Genomic DNA, 16,514 nt, shown 5'->3' with positions numbered 1-16,514 from the left:
CCCAATGAGACCCCCTATAAATACAGCGTTGAAAAATACATTTTTGTTGTTGCCGTATAAACTGATTGATCAAACTAGATTTCGAAATGAATCCGAAGTAAATTATTACCAATAAAATTAAATCCTATTATTTTTTTAATATTTTTTGACGGACTACGTGTGTAATTATAATCTAGTCTCTCAGATTATTAATAATTTTTCAAAGCTAAATAGTTGTTATAGTATAGGATAAGGGCTATATTTACTGATAGTATATCAACCAATGAAAATTGCCCATTTTGTGTTTCTAATTTTAACTTTGTTGACAGTTCTATAAAACAAGTAAACTTGACAGTAATGCAATTTCGTATGAGATAATAATTAGGACTTATAGAAAAAGGACATAAGAAGAAACATTCATTAATTTTTGCTAAATGCGTCTTTTCGATAGCTGTTTTGGAAAAAACGAAGAAAAAGGTATGTCTCATTGTCTGACAGATCGATACTGTGTTTTGATCTGTTTTCTACACTTGTTCCCCTATAAAACAAACCTTATAAACTTAACCAGGTTATGTATCTGATAAGTAAGAATAAAGAAATGTGATGACATTTTGAAAAAAATATTGTGTTATTTATTTAAATATTTTAAAGAAAATGACGATTCTTCTGTCAATTTACGTTTTCGTCTGCATTTTCTCGCCACACCTCTTTTCGTCTGATTTCAGTTTGTAACTAACCTAACCACACAAATGACTAAGACGAAATACTACCCACAATGCTACATTCGAAAATCACCTGTTCCCATAATGCACCTGCATTGTTCGGATCGCCCTGTATGAATATTTGAGGTGTGGTCAATGTTAAAATAACGAAAATTTGGTTATATATACCCGTCTTAAGCCACCTTTAATAGTCTCGAAGGTAAGATAAATGTCCATTTTGCTCGATTAAAAAAATAGTTAGTTAGAATACCTTATAAAATCTGACAATTTTGCATTTTAATGAAGAGGCGGCAGTCTACTTCCCTATTTGGTAGCGATCGGAATTTTGGAGCCAGATTAATGACAGTTTAAATATGTATATGTACGAAATTCTATTCTAATGTTTTACAGACCTAGTAAATGATCGCTGTGTAAATTCATAGTAGAGACAAAGAAATAATTGGTATTCGGCTTTGGTTGGGGTTAATTTATAATCGCCATTTTAGTTTTGATGACATCATCGATAGCCTGACATTTATCTGCATAATTTCAGAAGAATTGCGCTGAATGTAAACGAACACAGTTTGTTTTGAATTCATTGTGTTTGTTATTCAAATATTACCCATACGTATGAAATTTTTATCATTGTCTACACTTTGGAAAACTTCTATCCAGGAAAATATAAATGAATCATCTTCAACATTTCATGATTTGAGATTTTCTTTGAAAAGAATTATACTTTGTATCCTTGAAACTTTTAGTCTTGAATATTGCAGTATTGATTACAATTGAACATTCTGGTAAGCACTGGTACAATTTGAATGATAAAAGATCAACGTTATTTGATGGTGTAAATTTGGAAAACACCCACTTCAGGCACTTGTTATTGATAGCTGGCTTAATAGGACCATTGTCAACAACCCAACACCAGATGAAAAAAAAATCATTTGCACAGGCACATCTAAACTGCTCATTTAATGTTCCTGTAGCTTTTGAAAAGGGCAGGGTAATACTACATGGAGTTTGTAGTCTGTAGAGTGCACTCAGCACATATGGCAACACTAAAAGCCCCCTTAGTGTGAACTAAACTTTCAGGACACCTTGTATTTAGCTTTAAAGACATTCCACTTAGGGGCTTTATGTTTTTTTTCTTTCTGTGTGTCTGTCTGCCCTGCCTCCATTTAAAAGTTTTTTTGTCAAGAAAGTTTTTGATGTAGTTGGAAGTCAGATCAACTTGAAACTTAGTTCTCACATGTTCCCTATGAAATGATCTTTGTAATCTCTACTAAACATGGTATTTTATAAGAAATTGTATCTATTAATTAAACCTGTTCTAATTGATCTACCAACATAATACCTTTAATAAAATACACACATTACAATGTAAATTGGAAAGATGGTGCACTAGCCATGGGCCTAATTTGTTTTAAAGCATGCATTCAGTTGCTAATAACTTTTTGTTAGTAACGATGTTTCAATGCATATCAAATCAATGTAGTATTTCGCTCAATTAGAAGATTATCAAAATATTTCTTTTTCAGACTTTTATGCATCAGGAATGGCTGCTATACGCAAGAAATTGGTTATAGTTGGTGATGGTGCTTGTGGTAAAACTTGTTTACTTATTGTGTTCAGCAAAGACCAATTCCCAGAAGTATATGTACCAACTGTATTTGAGAATTATGTAGCAGATATTGAAGTTGATGGAAAACAGGTTTGTGGTTTAATCTTAAGTGTAAAATGCTTTGATCATATGTTTTCTTCATTTATCATGGGACAGCATGAGTAACCTACATATGTCCGAATTCTTACAATATGCAGCTTTGTATATTGTATTTTGATTGGATGAAAATTCCTCTTAAAAGCTTTAAACCCCTTAGTCCAAACAAAAGCATGATTGACAGTATCCATTTATTTATTATTATTATACACACAAAAAATTTAACCGCTAAAGTCTTTAGTAAGAGTCACAACTCGGAAAAGAAAGAAAAATCTAAAAATTCACAGTATAGAGTTCACCGACATTAAGAATGAAAACATGCACATCTACAAAATGAAGTTACTCTGCAATAAAAAAAGAAGAGAGATTTGAACTTTTTCTTTAAAGATAATAAAATTATTTGACATTATTTTGAGTATAAGTCAATGAACCAGCCCATCAACAAAAATAATCAGAAGACCTCTATAAGGCAACCCAGTTTTAAACGATAAACAGGGATGTCAAGCTCTGAAAATCTTTCCTAAGGACAACAACTAGTTTTACTTGAAAGCCTTTTTATATTTATTAATATCATGCTGGTTTTAGGCAATATTTTTTTGTGAAAATCAGAGTGTTCAATGCATCTACTAAATATTCTCTATACTCATTTCGTTTGACCTGAAGGTTGAAATTCAAATCATATTACATGTATTTATATATTTTTTATATTCAAAAAAGATAATAGACAAATGTATGTTTACAATGTACGTTTTCAGTACAATTTAATTTCAAATGTAAAATGTACATGTATCTTAACCATAACAAGAGTACTTTCATGAACTTTTTTTTAACACATCATACATAGATTTTCACCCATATTTTCTTTACTCATAGAACTTATGTATGTCTCCTCTTTGATCTTGGAGATATATTTTTCACTGTAACAATTAAACAACTCTATGTATATTATTCACACATCTTTAAACCCTCTCCCAGTATGATTAGAACACATCAATATATTAAATCTTGACACCATGAACACATTGCTATTTGCACACACACAACAAAGCTTTTCCCCTGTTCATTATTGTTGTAGCCATGATTTATACAATTTCATTTATTCGTATGGCTTTTTAAGTTGAAGCATTTTGTACTTTCTCAGTCGAAGATTTGGTTAACTGCATCATCTTCTTTTTCCGCTGTTCAATGATCCATTATATTACTGACAAAAAATGTGCGTATGTAGTGATGTGTAATCACAAAATTTTCGGCAAAGTATCATTTGTTGTTTCGCGAAAATTTGCATCGATTTTGGAATTAGTGAAGCTGACAACTCCCTCAAGCCAAATAAATGGTGAGTTGATTTTCAAATGTCAGCATGAAATTGTTATTTTTTGACCTGCATGATTTTTTACTTTGAAAAAAGAGCTGTGTATCGGAATGGATTTTCATTGTTATATTTACCTCTCCCCACTACTTGCATTACAAAGTATTTTTTGTTCTCTTCTAACACAGCACTTATATCAATATTGCTTTACAGTAGTCTTTGCACTTACTTTTATTTGTATTATTTGCATGACTATTATTTTTTTAGTTTTTGTACTGTCGTTGTTGTTACCAGTAGTTACAAAATTTTTGTTCAGTAGCAGCATGTTAATGAACTGCTGTAAAATGTTGGCTAAATATTATTTTGTTTAAATTTTAGGTTGAACTTGCATTGTGGGATACAGCTGGACAAGAAGATTACGACAGACTCCGCCCACTTTCCTATCCAGATACAGATGTCATTCTTATGTGCTTCTCTATAGATAGTCCTGACAGCTTAGAAAATATACCAGAAAAATGGACTCCTGAAGTTAAACACTTCTGCCCAACAGTACCTATAATTCTAGTAGGGAACAAAAAGGACACTAGAAATGACGAAAATACCAAAAGAGAATTGAAGAAAATGAAGCAGGAACCAGTCAAAACTGCAGAGGGGCAAGCTATGGCAGAAAACATACATGCATTTGCATATTTAGAATGTTCCGCCAAAACAAAGGAGGGAGTAAGAGAGGTGTTTGAAACTGCCACCCGCGCAGCTCTGCAAGTCAAGAAATCTAAACGCAGGAAGTGCAAAATATTCTAGATTTACAGATAAAACATGAAATAACCCTGAAGCTCAGTGCAACTTTTTCCCCCGAGAGAAACCTTAAATAGGGATATTATTTATTTGAGTATGACTGTTTTCATTGTTTTGTATGAACAAGCCAAATTTCAGTAATTCCATTTCTTTGAAGTGTAATAAATAATGTTAAGTTATATTTTGTATATTTGAGATTAATTTCATGCATTCCTTAAATATGTGAAAGCATTCCTTGTGCTTACACACTAACACATTAAACATATGAACATTCTCATTGTGTGGAAAGTGACTGCAGTAGCTTGACAAACTATGGAGGTCAGATGCTTCTTTCTTTGCCTTAGAAGCTTTTATATATGATTACTTATCATTTCTAGATTCTATATATTTTATGCATGATCTTTGTAAATATAAATGCAGATGTAGATTTGTCTATTAAATGTTTGGTATATTTTTATCTTCTTTGTCCAATAAGGTCTATCCCAGAGTTTTGAGATTTAACAGTATTATGGGTTGTTTTAGTACAGACTGACAACTAGATTATACTTTACACCTCTCATATAGAAAACAAAGCAAGCAAAAAATAACTTTTTATAAGACCAAATAAAATATATATGTGTGTTTCCAATAACTTCCTGGAAAAAAAATACTTGATAGATCAACAATGACATTGTTTTTCATTCATTTTGTTTTTTTTATGACCCTCAGAGCAGAGGGTCATTACGTTTAACCCTTGTTTGTAAGTACATGTATGTCCCAAATTTGTTTTCGTTCTCTCACTTCAGTTTGCCTCTATCAAATATTATGACTCTCTTACTAATGCTAAGTACAATAAAACTCTGATCAGGTTCACATTTGGATGGTGTCACTTATATTGTTCTTGAGTTAAGTCATTTTATTATATTATATGCAAGCAGGGGCATCAACTGTGTCTTATGGACACATTCCCCATTTATTTCTGTTATGAAGTTGTAGCATTTTTAGATGTAGTGAATGAAAATTCAGATGTTATATCAATAATTGAATAAACGTTCTACAAAATGGGATCATTGCAAGGGTCCGGAAACGGTCATATATGCCAGACATGACCGATTTGGATACTCAAAAGTCCTAAATCATTTATTGGGATTTAGGTCAAATTTTATTTTTCAACAGAAATAATTTCGGTCATTTCGTTGAGATTGAGTTTCAAATCACCATTTTAAACATATTTTTGTTTTGTTATCGATTTTATGTAATTAAACTGCCACTCCAGTAAAGTGTTATAATCCTGAGGGCCCTCCTAATAGCTATATTAATGCCTCGGGAAGCTATTGGCTAATGATCGCTAATCTCTTTACCTGTGTTTTTAATTCACACCTGGCTATTAATCACAAGCTTCGAACTAATATTATAAAGAAATTAAAATTCAATACCAACTGTCTTCATTATTTTATTACTTTTCAGCTAAGACAATTGTCAATTATGATTTAAAATTAAATTAAAACTTGATTTAATTTACGTAGAAAAAAGATTTTTTTCACTACTAACACACGTGCTTTGTTTACTATGACACGCATGCCTAAAATTCTCTTCCGCAGATTTGACACTAAATCGTAAATTTAAAATGATTTCTTGCTAAATAAAGCAAGTGCAACTATTTTCATTAATATTCTTACACTATTAAAGGTAAAAATATTAAAAAAACGATGTTTTCCTGTGAATTTGATAAACAAAACTAATCCCGGGAATAAGTCCGGAATTGTTCGTTTTAGTATTGTCGCATTACATCCGGTTTGAATTTTGACTTCAGAATCGAAAGAAACGTAAGCGATGACTGAAAAAAATACGATTTTGAGTCATTAAAATCATTTTATTCTTAAACTGTTGCCTTCCCTTAATTGCTCTTGATCGATTTTAGGAAAATGGTAGGATAAATCATGAAGTAAACGCGATGCAACAGTTAAACAAGTTCGTTGATGCTACGAGTAGGAGCATACTCACGCAGTAATGAGATTTTGACAATCTGTTTTTGAAAAGGGGCACAGACTTTTAAGTTATATGAAAATGACCGAAATTAGGTGAAAAAATTTCTGGATCCTTGGATCATTGAATTTTTTTTTCAGAAATGCCCCAAAAAAGATATAAGGTCAGGGGGGATTTACTATTGCGGACTGAGCATTTTGAACCACACATATATAATAATTTTGGCTTAAATGAAAATGCAAACATGCAATTTCAAGGTTATTAAAACATGCACACAGTTCAAACTTAATCTCTCTATAAATTAGATCCTAACTAGTCTTATTTTTACTCGAGCATTGTATTAGCCAAATAATGAAGCCATTCACTTCTGGAACTGTCTGTTGTTTAACCTCAGACACATGTGTACACGAGGCACACATATATTTTAAACATAACTAAAATTGACATTATAATGATGATTAAGATAAATTTATGATTATTAATTTAATCTAACAGATATATAAGACAATAAAAATAAAAACAAACCTAAAATAAAACACAACTTAAAGATTATTACATTAAAAAGAAAAATTCACACAGCTGTACAAGTTCAGAGAAAAATATATTGTTGGTCAATATATATTCTAAATTCTTATGTTGAAAAATAATTTAACTTTCTTTTTTGTTAATAATAATATCTTAATGTACTCTATATAAGGAAGTACATGAAGTAAAGGTGTGAGTCAGCTTTATTAATGAATTAAAATAAAAATTGTTTATAGACAAAAATGTTTTCCTTGGACTTACAAACGAGGAAGTTTATCAATATACAAAGAAAAATCTAATATATGATATACGGTAGTAACTGTACAGGTAAGTTGTTGACTGATATCATTTTGTATTGTTTGGAGAACCAAGGAGGTTATATGAGGAGAGTGAACACTCTTCTTGATACAAAATTAGCATCTCCGGGATAGCAGTTTGATCAGAGAAAAGTGACAAAATATATAGAAACCGACATGTTTATCACTCACTTGACATGGCCCTCTGATGTCCAGGCTGTTACCACGAGCATTTCAGGCTATTAGATAAATCGCATATGTCACGTGATTGTTATCAGTGACTGGGTCATTAATGTTCAGGTGTATTGTTGGTAACAATGCAGTGCATAGGTGTTTATGATATGGAAAAAGATCGGACGCACAATTTCAAAATCAATCGTCTGTCTACCATGAAAATAGATAAAGAAATGACAAAGTTGTGAGGGTTTAAAAGAAAGTTGGTGTTCGATTTTTTTTCAACACTACATTGCTTTAAACAAAGATTTTCGCTTAACCTTTAAATTTCTGTTTATGAGAATTGGCAGGTAATAATCATAGAAAATATAGGAATATGCAAAGTTACTTAAGTTACGGTGACCGGTAACGACCGGAAAGAATATTTGCAATTGAAACAATAAAAAAATTATCGGGAGCAACGTAAAAGTGCTTCCTTTTGATATTAACATTGACACCAATGCGACGGATATTCGTGTAATTTCTATTGGTAATAAGTTTACTTTAACATAAAATTTTAATTTTTTAATTTTTAATTACTTTATAAAAAATATCACAAAAATCTTATTAACATGTCAATAATTGTATATCCAGTCAGTTTATGACACCTCAGGTGTTTCCGTTCTTACTCGGGTATGTAATTTAGACAAAATCTCCCTCTGTGACAGAGTCAATCTCAACTAATTAACACCCACTTACAGGAAAGTCGGTAACATTTTATGTGTAATTATTGTCTTTCGTCCTCTCTCCTTCTCATATAACCTCCTTGGGAGAACCAACAGAGGTTAAATTCTAAGAATAATCAATAGGCTATTTAGTCTTACAAAAATCACACAATATAGAGAATATATAAAAAAAAATATTTATTTTTTCAAAATTCAAATTTTTGAAAAGTTTCAAGAAAAAATCTTCAATTGCATAGTATTGGGCAATAGAGTTGACCACAATTATCTTTAGTCAGAAGCCTTTATTATGTCAAAAATTTGGTCACATTTACATGATCCAAATTCAGACAGTATCAAGCTTGAATATTGTGTCCAAATTTGCCAAAACTGTTGAGGGTTTGACCTCTGCGGTCGTATCAGGCTATGTCAGTGAAGCATTTATTCAATATAACATATGTATCATCCAGAGAGACCAATACAATCCCAAGAGCATTGGTTGAGGGTTGATGCAGTGTTTGATATTGAAAAGGCCTGTCAAATAGACTGATATGAATATCATCATGGATAGTTGATGCAGCATGATTACCATTGACTGTGTTACACATGCAATTATGGCGTTCATTATCACTGGACCAGTATATATTTGTTTAGGGGCCAGCTGAAGGACGCCTCCGGGTGCGGGAATTTCTCGCTACATTGAAGACCTGTTGGTGACCCTCTGCTGTTGTTTTTTATTTGGTCGGGTTGTTGTCTCTTTGACACATTCCCCATTTCCATTCTCAATTTTAATTTGTCTGCATTTACTATTAAGTGTATAATAAACATGTATCTTGCAATATATCTTACAAGTCTGATTTGAGATATTTGCAAATGTGAAAAAGGAAAAAAATATTGCATCATGATTTATCATTCATATTGGTATTGACTGATATATATGTAAAATATAACAAAAACTTGTAAACATAGTATTAAACACCAACAATCAATGAATGTCTTCAAAGCAAACCTTTCTTCAGAAACTGCTTATATATATTCACCGCATGCAGGTACTGCTGTAATGTTGCTACCTAAAATTGGAAAATTGAAATGTCATATGAAGAAGCATAAGCTCATGTCAATTTCCAGGTGTAATTCTGTATTGGTGCTTTTGGGATGTGACTTACTGTGAATTCACTGTATTTTCGTGGTCACCATTTTTAGTGGATTAAGGAAAACTTACATGTTTATGGATATTTAATTTCGTAGTTCACATACCAGCCTTTAGGAAATTTTTCATTCGCTGAACATTTACAAAATGTAATTTTGTGGTTTACCTTAACCCAGGAAATCCACAGTAGTCGGTATGATTTCAGGCTTACCACACTACATTTAGTCGCCTTCAAATCCACAGTAGTCCGTATGATTTCAGGCTTACCACACTATATTTAGTGACCTTCAAATCCACAGTAGTCCGTATGATTTCAGGCTTACCACACTACATTTAGTCGCCTTCAAATCCACAGTAGTCCGTATGATTTCAGGCTTACCACACTACATTTAGTGGCCTTCAAATCCACAGTAGTCGGTATGATTTCAGGCTTACCACACTACATTTAGTGGCTTTCAAATCCACAGTAGTCGGTATGATTTCAGGCTTACCACACTACATTTAGTGGCCTTCAAATCCACAGTAGTCGGTATGATTTCAGGCTTACCACACTACATTTAGTGGCCTTCAAATCCACAGTGGTCGGTATGATTTCAGGCTTACCACACTACATTTAGTGGCTTTCAAATCCACAGTAGTCCGTATGATTTCAGGCTAACCACACTACATTTAGTTGCCTTCAAATCCATTTGGATATAATTGAATTTGTAAGGTTCTGTAAACTAATACCTGGTCTTAATAAATTAATACATATATTACATAAAAACAAATGAGTGAAATCAGTATTTATTACAATGTGTTCATATAAATAGATTGTATATGTATTTGTACCCACAGGACTTGCAATAAGTTTTTTCAGCCTTTATCCATAAAATTAGCTGCATCAACATACTCTTTGTTCACACCAGAAATAGAATGAATATATAAAAACTGAATAACAAAACAATCAAACCTAAAGATAAGCAAAAAAGGTTCCTGTGAAATTCTACATTGATGCAATTTGTTTGCATACATGAAATCATCTGACCAAGAGCAACCTTTAATATTAGGTTTAAGTGAGACGGATATGATAATTAAGTGTGTTGGGTCCTTTGATTTAGATCTGCAACCTGTGTATTAGTCTTGGACTCATTATCTTGTTTTAAGGTTAGAAAGTTGGTGCTTCAATAAAACTTAGGCTTCTTGCACAACAAAGAGGAAAGTTACAGGGTTTATATTAAAAGAATATGTATCATGTGGTATTAGACAATTTTCCACAACACTAAATGATAAAAAATTTAGCCGCTATGGCTATGGCCTTCAACAATGAGTAAAGCCCATTCACAGAGTCAGCTATAAAAGGCCCTTAAATCAAAAATGTAAAACCATTCAAATGAAAAAACTAACGGCCTTATTAATATACAAAATGTTTTAACAAAAAACAAACAACCACTGAATTGCAGGCTCCTGACTTGGGACAGGTACATTCTTACAGAATGTAGCACCCAGGACTAAACATGGTAGTGAATCCCAACCCTCCTCCTAACCTGTAACCATGGTACAACAAAAGAACAACCTTTAAAAATCAGTTGTAATAGGCTTATGTCATCAGATGGATACAAATTAAATAGAAATACATACATGTATACCAAAACATAGAGTGGAAGTGACTGTGTACATCCCAACAACAAAATGACACTAAGAACAGATCTGAGAAAACTAGCAATTACTGACCACCAATTCAAAGCCAATAACAACTTATAAAAAACAATCATGCTTCTAAGACTTAACAACAGGCTTATGTTCCTTTCAATACAATTATGGCATACCAACAATGGCAATGTTTCCAGGGAAAAAAGATATCTGCTTAGGAAGAGCTTAAATTCTAGAAAGATTTAAAAGACAAGCATACTTGACAACTATCAGTTAAACTAAAAAAATCATTACTGAAGAGTGAAGTAAATTGGACTAGTAAAGTAGCTCAAACATGTGTTTTGCTGATTGATAGATTGACAAAGAAAACTACATAAATATGTCAAAATTGAACTGAGAAAAGGTTTTAACCATTGCCTCAACCAAATGTGGTACAACTTATAAACAATGCTAATTAAGGGGGCTCGCGGGTCTAAACCAAATTTTTTATTTAATATAGGATTTCTCTATATTTTTCTATAAATGAACTTTATCTTATACTTAATAGAAAAATGAAATAAAAAAATGGGGTCACCGTTCATTTACGCTCACAATCTGCCTTCGAAAGAAGCATACATTTTTGTTAATGTCATTTTTTTCTGTTGAATAAATAGGAGAATTAGCGGTAATAACGAAATAAAAAAAGAACTAAATTACAAAAATCACTTAAATTTTACAATTATTTAGTTTATGTACAGCTTATTCGAAAACAACAATAAAACATATAGGTCACTGATGAGCTAAAAAAGATATTCAATTTTAATGCCAAAAAAATGGCATTTTTGCACCAAAGGGAGATAATTTGGAGCTTTTTCAATGATATCTACATTTTTAAAGTCACCTGGGGCCAACACGAATTGATTTTTTTGAATGTTTTTTGTACCATACGATAAAGTAACAACTACTAAAGGTAATAAATAAAACTTTTAACGAAAATTTAATGTTCATTTTTTTTCTAAAAATCTTATACCCGCGAGCCTCCTTAACACAAAACAAAGATCAAGTTTGAATTAGGGTGTTTTCGCGTTTACCTTTTTACCTGAATTGTCATTTCTGTTCTATGAATTATGTTTGCCTCAACCAAATGTTATGAATCTTATCTTACATGTCTTATACACAATGATTATTACTACAAAACACTTATCAAATTAGAATTTTAATAACATCACTTTTATGGAGTTATGTCCCTTTTTATTGTAATTTGCAAGTGAGATCATCATCTGTTGGTCCGATTATTTATAATCCAATTTGATCTTGAGGCTGTCTGGTACCAATAAGGTGTGTTTTCCCCTGCTAAAAACCCAACAGTGCCATGATGGGTAGAAAAATAAATGTGAATGCTAGTAATTGTCAAGTATCTAAAAAATAAAAAAATGTACAGAGAATATCTGACAGGATCAAATTGGCTAAAAATTGTTATTAAGGATGTACTTAGGTGAGGTTAGGTAAAAATTAATAAATTACAGTGACTTCACTGTAAGTGTTGCTATCCAGCAATTGCAACTCATTCAAAATTTTGACCAAATTGCAATTTGTTTTATAAACCAAATTATTCAACTGGTCAGAATATTGAACAAATTGTTCAGCTAAAATGAGAAAGTGCAAGATGATAAAATAAAACATACTTACAATCCTATAAGACTTTAACTCCACTTTAATGTTGTTTTGACAAAATTAGTCTATCAGTTTGTATAGGTATTGTTACGGTTTAGGGTATAGGCTGTAGGTTTGTATATACGACTCTATCGGGCTACTCAGTAAACACTCATTTCTATTTACGCGTTCGTCGTTTACTGTTAGCCAACGCGTATACAAAGACATTTGATGAACACTGTGTATACTTATATATTGTTATTGTATTACATATTGTTAGTAAGGTATCTGGGAAAAATAGTATAGAGTTCGTCTTCATTGTTTGACCACGGGGGGTCCCCCGACTGAATGACTGTTCCCACCTTCTGTTTACTCTTATTTCACACGTTCCTGCTTTATTACCTTGTTATTTTATTAGCGTTAGGCATATATATTGTAACCGGGGCCCATCCATGCTAAGAGTATGCTTAGATAAGTCCCGTTTGCCCATATCCCCTTTTTCCTCGACAGTTGTGTATTTCTATTTGTTTTTGCGCCATGTTCCATATTATTGCCGTGGGAACTTCCGGTTTTAAGGACCAATCGGAATGGACAGAGATAACCTAGTTTCCAGAACCCGGTATCATGTATATTCAGAATTACAACCAATCGCTACGTTAATTTTACGGACACACTTATTGTTATAGTAACGGACACACTTTCTGTGTCCGCGGACTTCCGGACTATATAAATGGTTGTAGCAGACGATTCTGGACAGCACAGCACAGCACACATTACCTTGACCATTTGAATAGATATACCATTATTACCAGAGCCATATACCACTTGTGAACCATTACCAGGTTAATGCTAACCCCGATTTTTATGATATTTACGACCTGACAAGTGACCTATATTATTTACTATAATATATACTATAAATAGTAAAACCACTTTCCCATGTTTACGCACGACGATTAACATCCAAGGGGGGCTCTGAACCGTTTTTGCTTTGGGATATTTATTTATAACATATATATATTGATTTATGACTGATTAAATAGTCATTGCTAAACTTATAACTGTTTTTGTTATATTTTGTCTTGAAATGAATAAGAAACCAGTGTTTTAGATTACTCAGTCCAGCTACCAAGGTTTGCAAGTTACCATTGCATGTTTCACGATTACCAGTGAAAGATTATAAAAGGCCTGCTACCAGGGTTGATAAGAAAACACACACACACACGTTAAAAATTACTTCGTAATGCTATACCAGAGGCGTTACAGTATATTATAGTCAGTTCCATGCTGAAGGAACTGTTATTATTTTGAATTGCTATAAAAATGTCCAAACTAAGCTTTCATATAGTTTTTCTTTCTAAAAGTATTCTATAGTCATTTGACTGTGGTTTTCTACAGCAGTTAGTTCAAATTTCTGACCAGTTGAACAATTTGATTTTACAAAACAAATTGCAATTTGGTCAGAATTTTGAATAAGTTGCAATTGGTGAACAGCAACACTAACAGTCAAGTCACTGTAAGAAATTAAAATTGATACTATAAGCTGGTAGAGCATCAATTAAGGATAAAGATAAGCTAACATTGATAGGTCATGGACCTCCTTTTCGAGATATTTGAGATATAAAATATGGCGGGAAAAGGCTGACTCAGACTTTTACCTTATATTTGCATTGGAGTCTGAACATTTGACACAAATTCCAAAACCTCACCTAAGTACATCCTTAAAGGACAATTACTTTCATTAGTAGTCTAAGGAAAGTTTTGGTTATGTTGACATAACTGTAGCTTTAGATATAACAGATTTGGATGCACATTCTCTTTAGCTTCTACAGATTTGCATATAAATTCTTTTTAGCTTCTACAGATTTGCATGCGAATTCTCTTACGAAATTTCACAGATATCTGTGATCCTAATAAAGAAATCTTCAGTACTAAAAGAAATCAATGCTTTGGAATTTAGGCAAATAATAATTGAGTTGAAAAAGTTGATTTGCTATTACATGGAATATAAAAAAAAATTCCATTTTATGGTTAATCTATTACCCTAGCAGGAAATAAAAGCATTATTTAAATATTATCCTTTTGTTTTGTAGGTAGAATTAGCTCTCTGGGATACAGCTGGACAAGAAGATTATGACAGACTCCGCCCACTCTCCTACCCAGATACAGATGTCATTCTTATGTGCTTCTCAATAGATAGTCCAGACAGCTTAGAAAATATACCAGAAAAATGGACTCCTGAAGTTAAACACTTCTGCCCAAATGTACCAATCATACTTGTAGGTAATAAGAAAGATCTGAGAAATGATGAAAATATAAAACGAGATCTTATGAAAATGAAACAGGAGCCTGTTCGACCAGAAGACGGAAGAGCAATGGCAGAAAAAATAAATGCATACGGTTACCTTGAATGTTCAGCCAAAACAAAGGAGGGAGTAAGAGAAGTATTTGAAACAGCCACCCGCGCAGCTCTACAAACGAAAAAGAAAAAGAAGGGTGGATGTATCATGTTGTAATATTTAGGTGTATTAACAATTAACTCTAGAACAAAATGTGAAGTCTGGCAAAATGGGAGATAACTGCCATGGAAGTGTTCCTTTTTGCTACTTTTATCCATTTTAAGTAATTTATTGTTAGTCCTTGTGAAAATATTTTTTTGTATTCTTGTGAATGATGAATTATTTTACTTAGTGTTCTTTGTATTGCTACATCAGAGTGAAAAAAAAGAATATTGGATCTGATGGCAATATTTTTTAAATGAGAGGTGAAATAAAGAGACTATGAAGATGACAAAATTACCTCCATTTGTTTCATCTATGCATTTTGTGGGGGAGAAATAGTTACACCCACCCTTTAATATTTGGACATAGCTTGGGCTATTTAGACTCTATTTTTCTTTAATTTTATAATGATTTCATACTAAGTTTATTCTCTTTATTTAGTTCTTAAGAATAAGCGAGATTCATACTGGAGAAGTTTTATGAAATTTGATCAGTCAGCAAAATTGTAAAGATTTGTATTTTGTTGATATATTTATCATTGTATTTGCATAGAGGATGGGGCATAAATGATAAAAGGAAGCAGGGAAAAAAAAAACACAAAAAAAATTAGATTTAAAAAAATAAAAAATATTCTTGGCATGCAATAAAATGTGCAATAACGATATGACCAGTTTATCTTTGCTCATTGTGAAATGGTTAAATTATAAAAAAACTTGTAAGCTACAAGGATGCTGTGATAGGGTCCAACATAATCTTCTGTACTTGTAGATTTGGGAAAATTATGTGCTGTAACACATAGTGTTGATGGAAATGTTGTTCAATGATTTTTTGCTTGGAAATGGATAGAAATATACACAAATATTGGCATAATCATTTTGCATTTGTACCAATTTTTTGCATCATACTATATATTATTAATTTAAAAATATAAGAGTGCTTTACATTGTATATTATTTTAGTATTATTCAGTCAGAAAGTCGCCAAATTCAGTAGTTTATCTATAAAATATAATCAGCCTTATAAGATGCAGATATTGACTAGACAAAAATGTTGATGTATTAGAGAAAAGTCAAATTTGATGTAATTTGACACATTCATCAGATTTATTCAAATAAATCGAAATTTGCTGATAATGTTTTGAAATGTGTTGTAAAATATGATATCTAAAGCTAAACTAAGGAAATGATTGTAATCTAAAGTATATACAACCATATTTTCTTAGTAATCAAATATTTTGAGTATTAAAATGATAAAAAATAAAAATTTATTGTAATAACAAAATTAATTAAAAAAGCAATATCCGGGAGAAAGTTAGAAAATTGTCCAGGAGCTTGTTTTTATCTGTGTACAAATTGAGTCAAGTTTAAAAACTATTGACTGAGATTTAAAAACTACTTAATTTGTAGATTTTCTTGACTGCATAGAAAATTGTATAGT

At 31.9% G+C, this 16,514-nt stretch overlaps 1 protein-coding gene across 5 annotated transcripts; it reads left to right on the top strand.

Moving 5' to 3' along the window:
* Nucleotides 1-305: 305 nt before the first annotated feature.
* Nucleotides 306-15,644, top strand: LOC143076821 (ras-like GTP-binding protein RHO). 5 transcript variants are annotated; one of them, XM_076252719.1, is made up of 3 exons: nucleotides 306-456; nucleotides 2,222-2,394; nucleotides 14,670-15,644. In XM_076252719.1, the coding sequence occupies exons 1-3, from the start codon at nucleotides 414-416 to the stop codon at nucleotides 15,090-15,092; spliced, it is 639 nt and encodes a 212-aa protein (XP_076108834.1). In that variant the 5' UTR covers nucleotides 306-413; the 3' UTR covers nucleotides 15,093-15,644. The 5 variants fall into 5 exon arrangements, with proteins under 5 accessions (XP_076108834.1, XP_076108826.1, XP_076108842.1 ...); XM_076252711.1 differs by lacking the exon at nucleotides 14,670-15,644 and adding an exon at nucleotides 4,085-4,952 and having other exon boundaries at nucleotides 311-456; XM_076252727.1 differs by lacking the exons at nucleotides 306-456; nucleotides 14,670-15,644 and adding exons at nucleotides 762-900; nucleotides 4,085-4,952.
* Nucleotides 15,645-16,514: the final 870 nt, after the last annotated feature.

This window comes from Mytilus galloprovincialis, chromosome 1 (assembly GCF_965363235.1).
Source record: "Mytilus galloprovincialis chromosome 1, xbMytGall1.hap1.1, whole genome shotgun sequence".
NCBI classification, from domain to species: domain Eukaryota; kingdom Metazoa; phylum Mollusca; class Bivalvia; order Mytilida; family Mytilidae; genus Mytilus; species Mytilus galloprovincialis.
This window is presented reverse-complemented; position numbering and strand designations above follow the sequence as displayed.

Bases quoted from the DNA above. Each gene is read 5' to 3' on its own strand.
- LOC143076821 (XM_076252719.1), top strand. From the start codon at position 414: ATGCGTCTTTTCGATAGCTGTTTTGGAAAAAACGAAGAAAAAG. The intron at 457-2,221 runs GTATGTCTCATT...TTTCTTTTTCAG, and splicing joins TGGAAAAAACGAAGAAAAAG to ACTTTTATGCATCAGGAATG. The intron at 2,395-14,669 runs GTTTGTGGTTTA...TTTGTTTTGTAG, and splicing joins TTGAAGTTGATGGAAAACAG to GTAGAATTAGCTCTCTGGGA.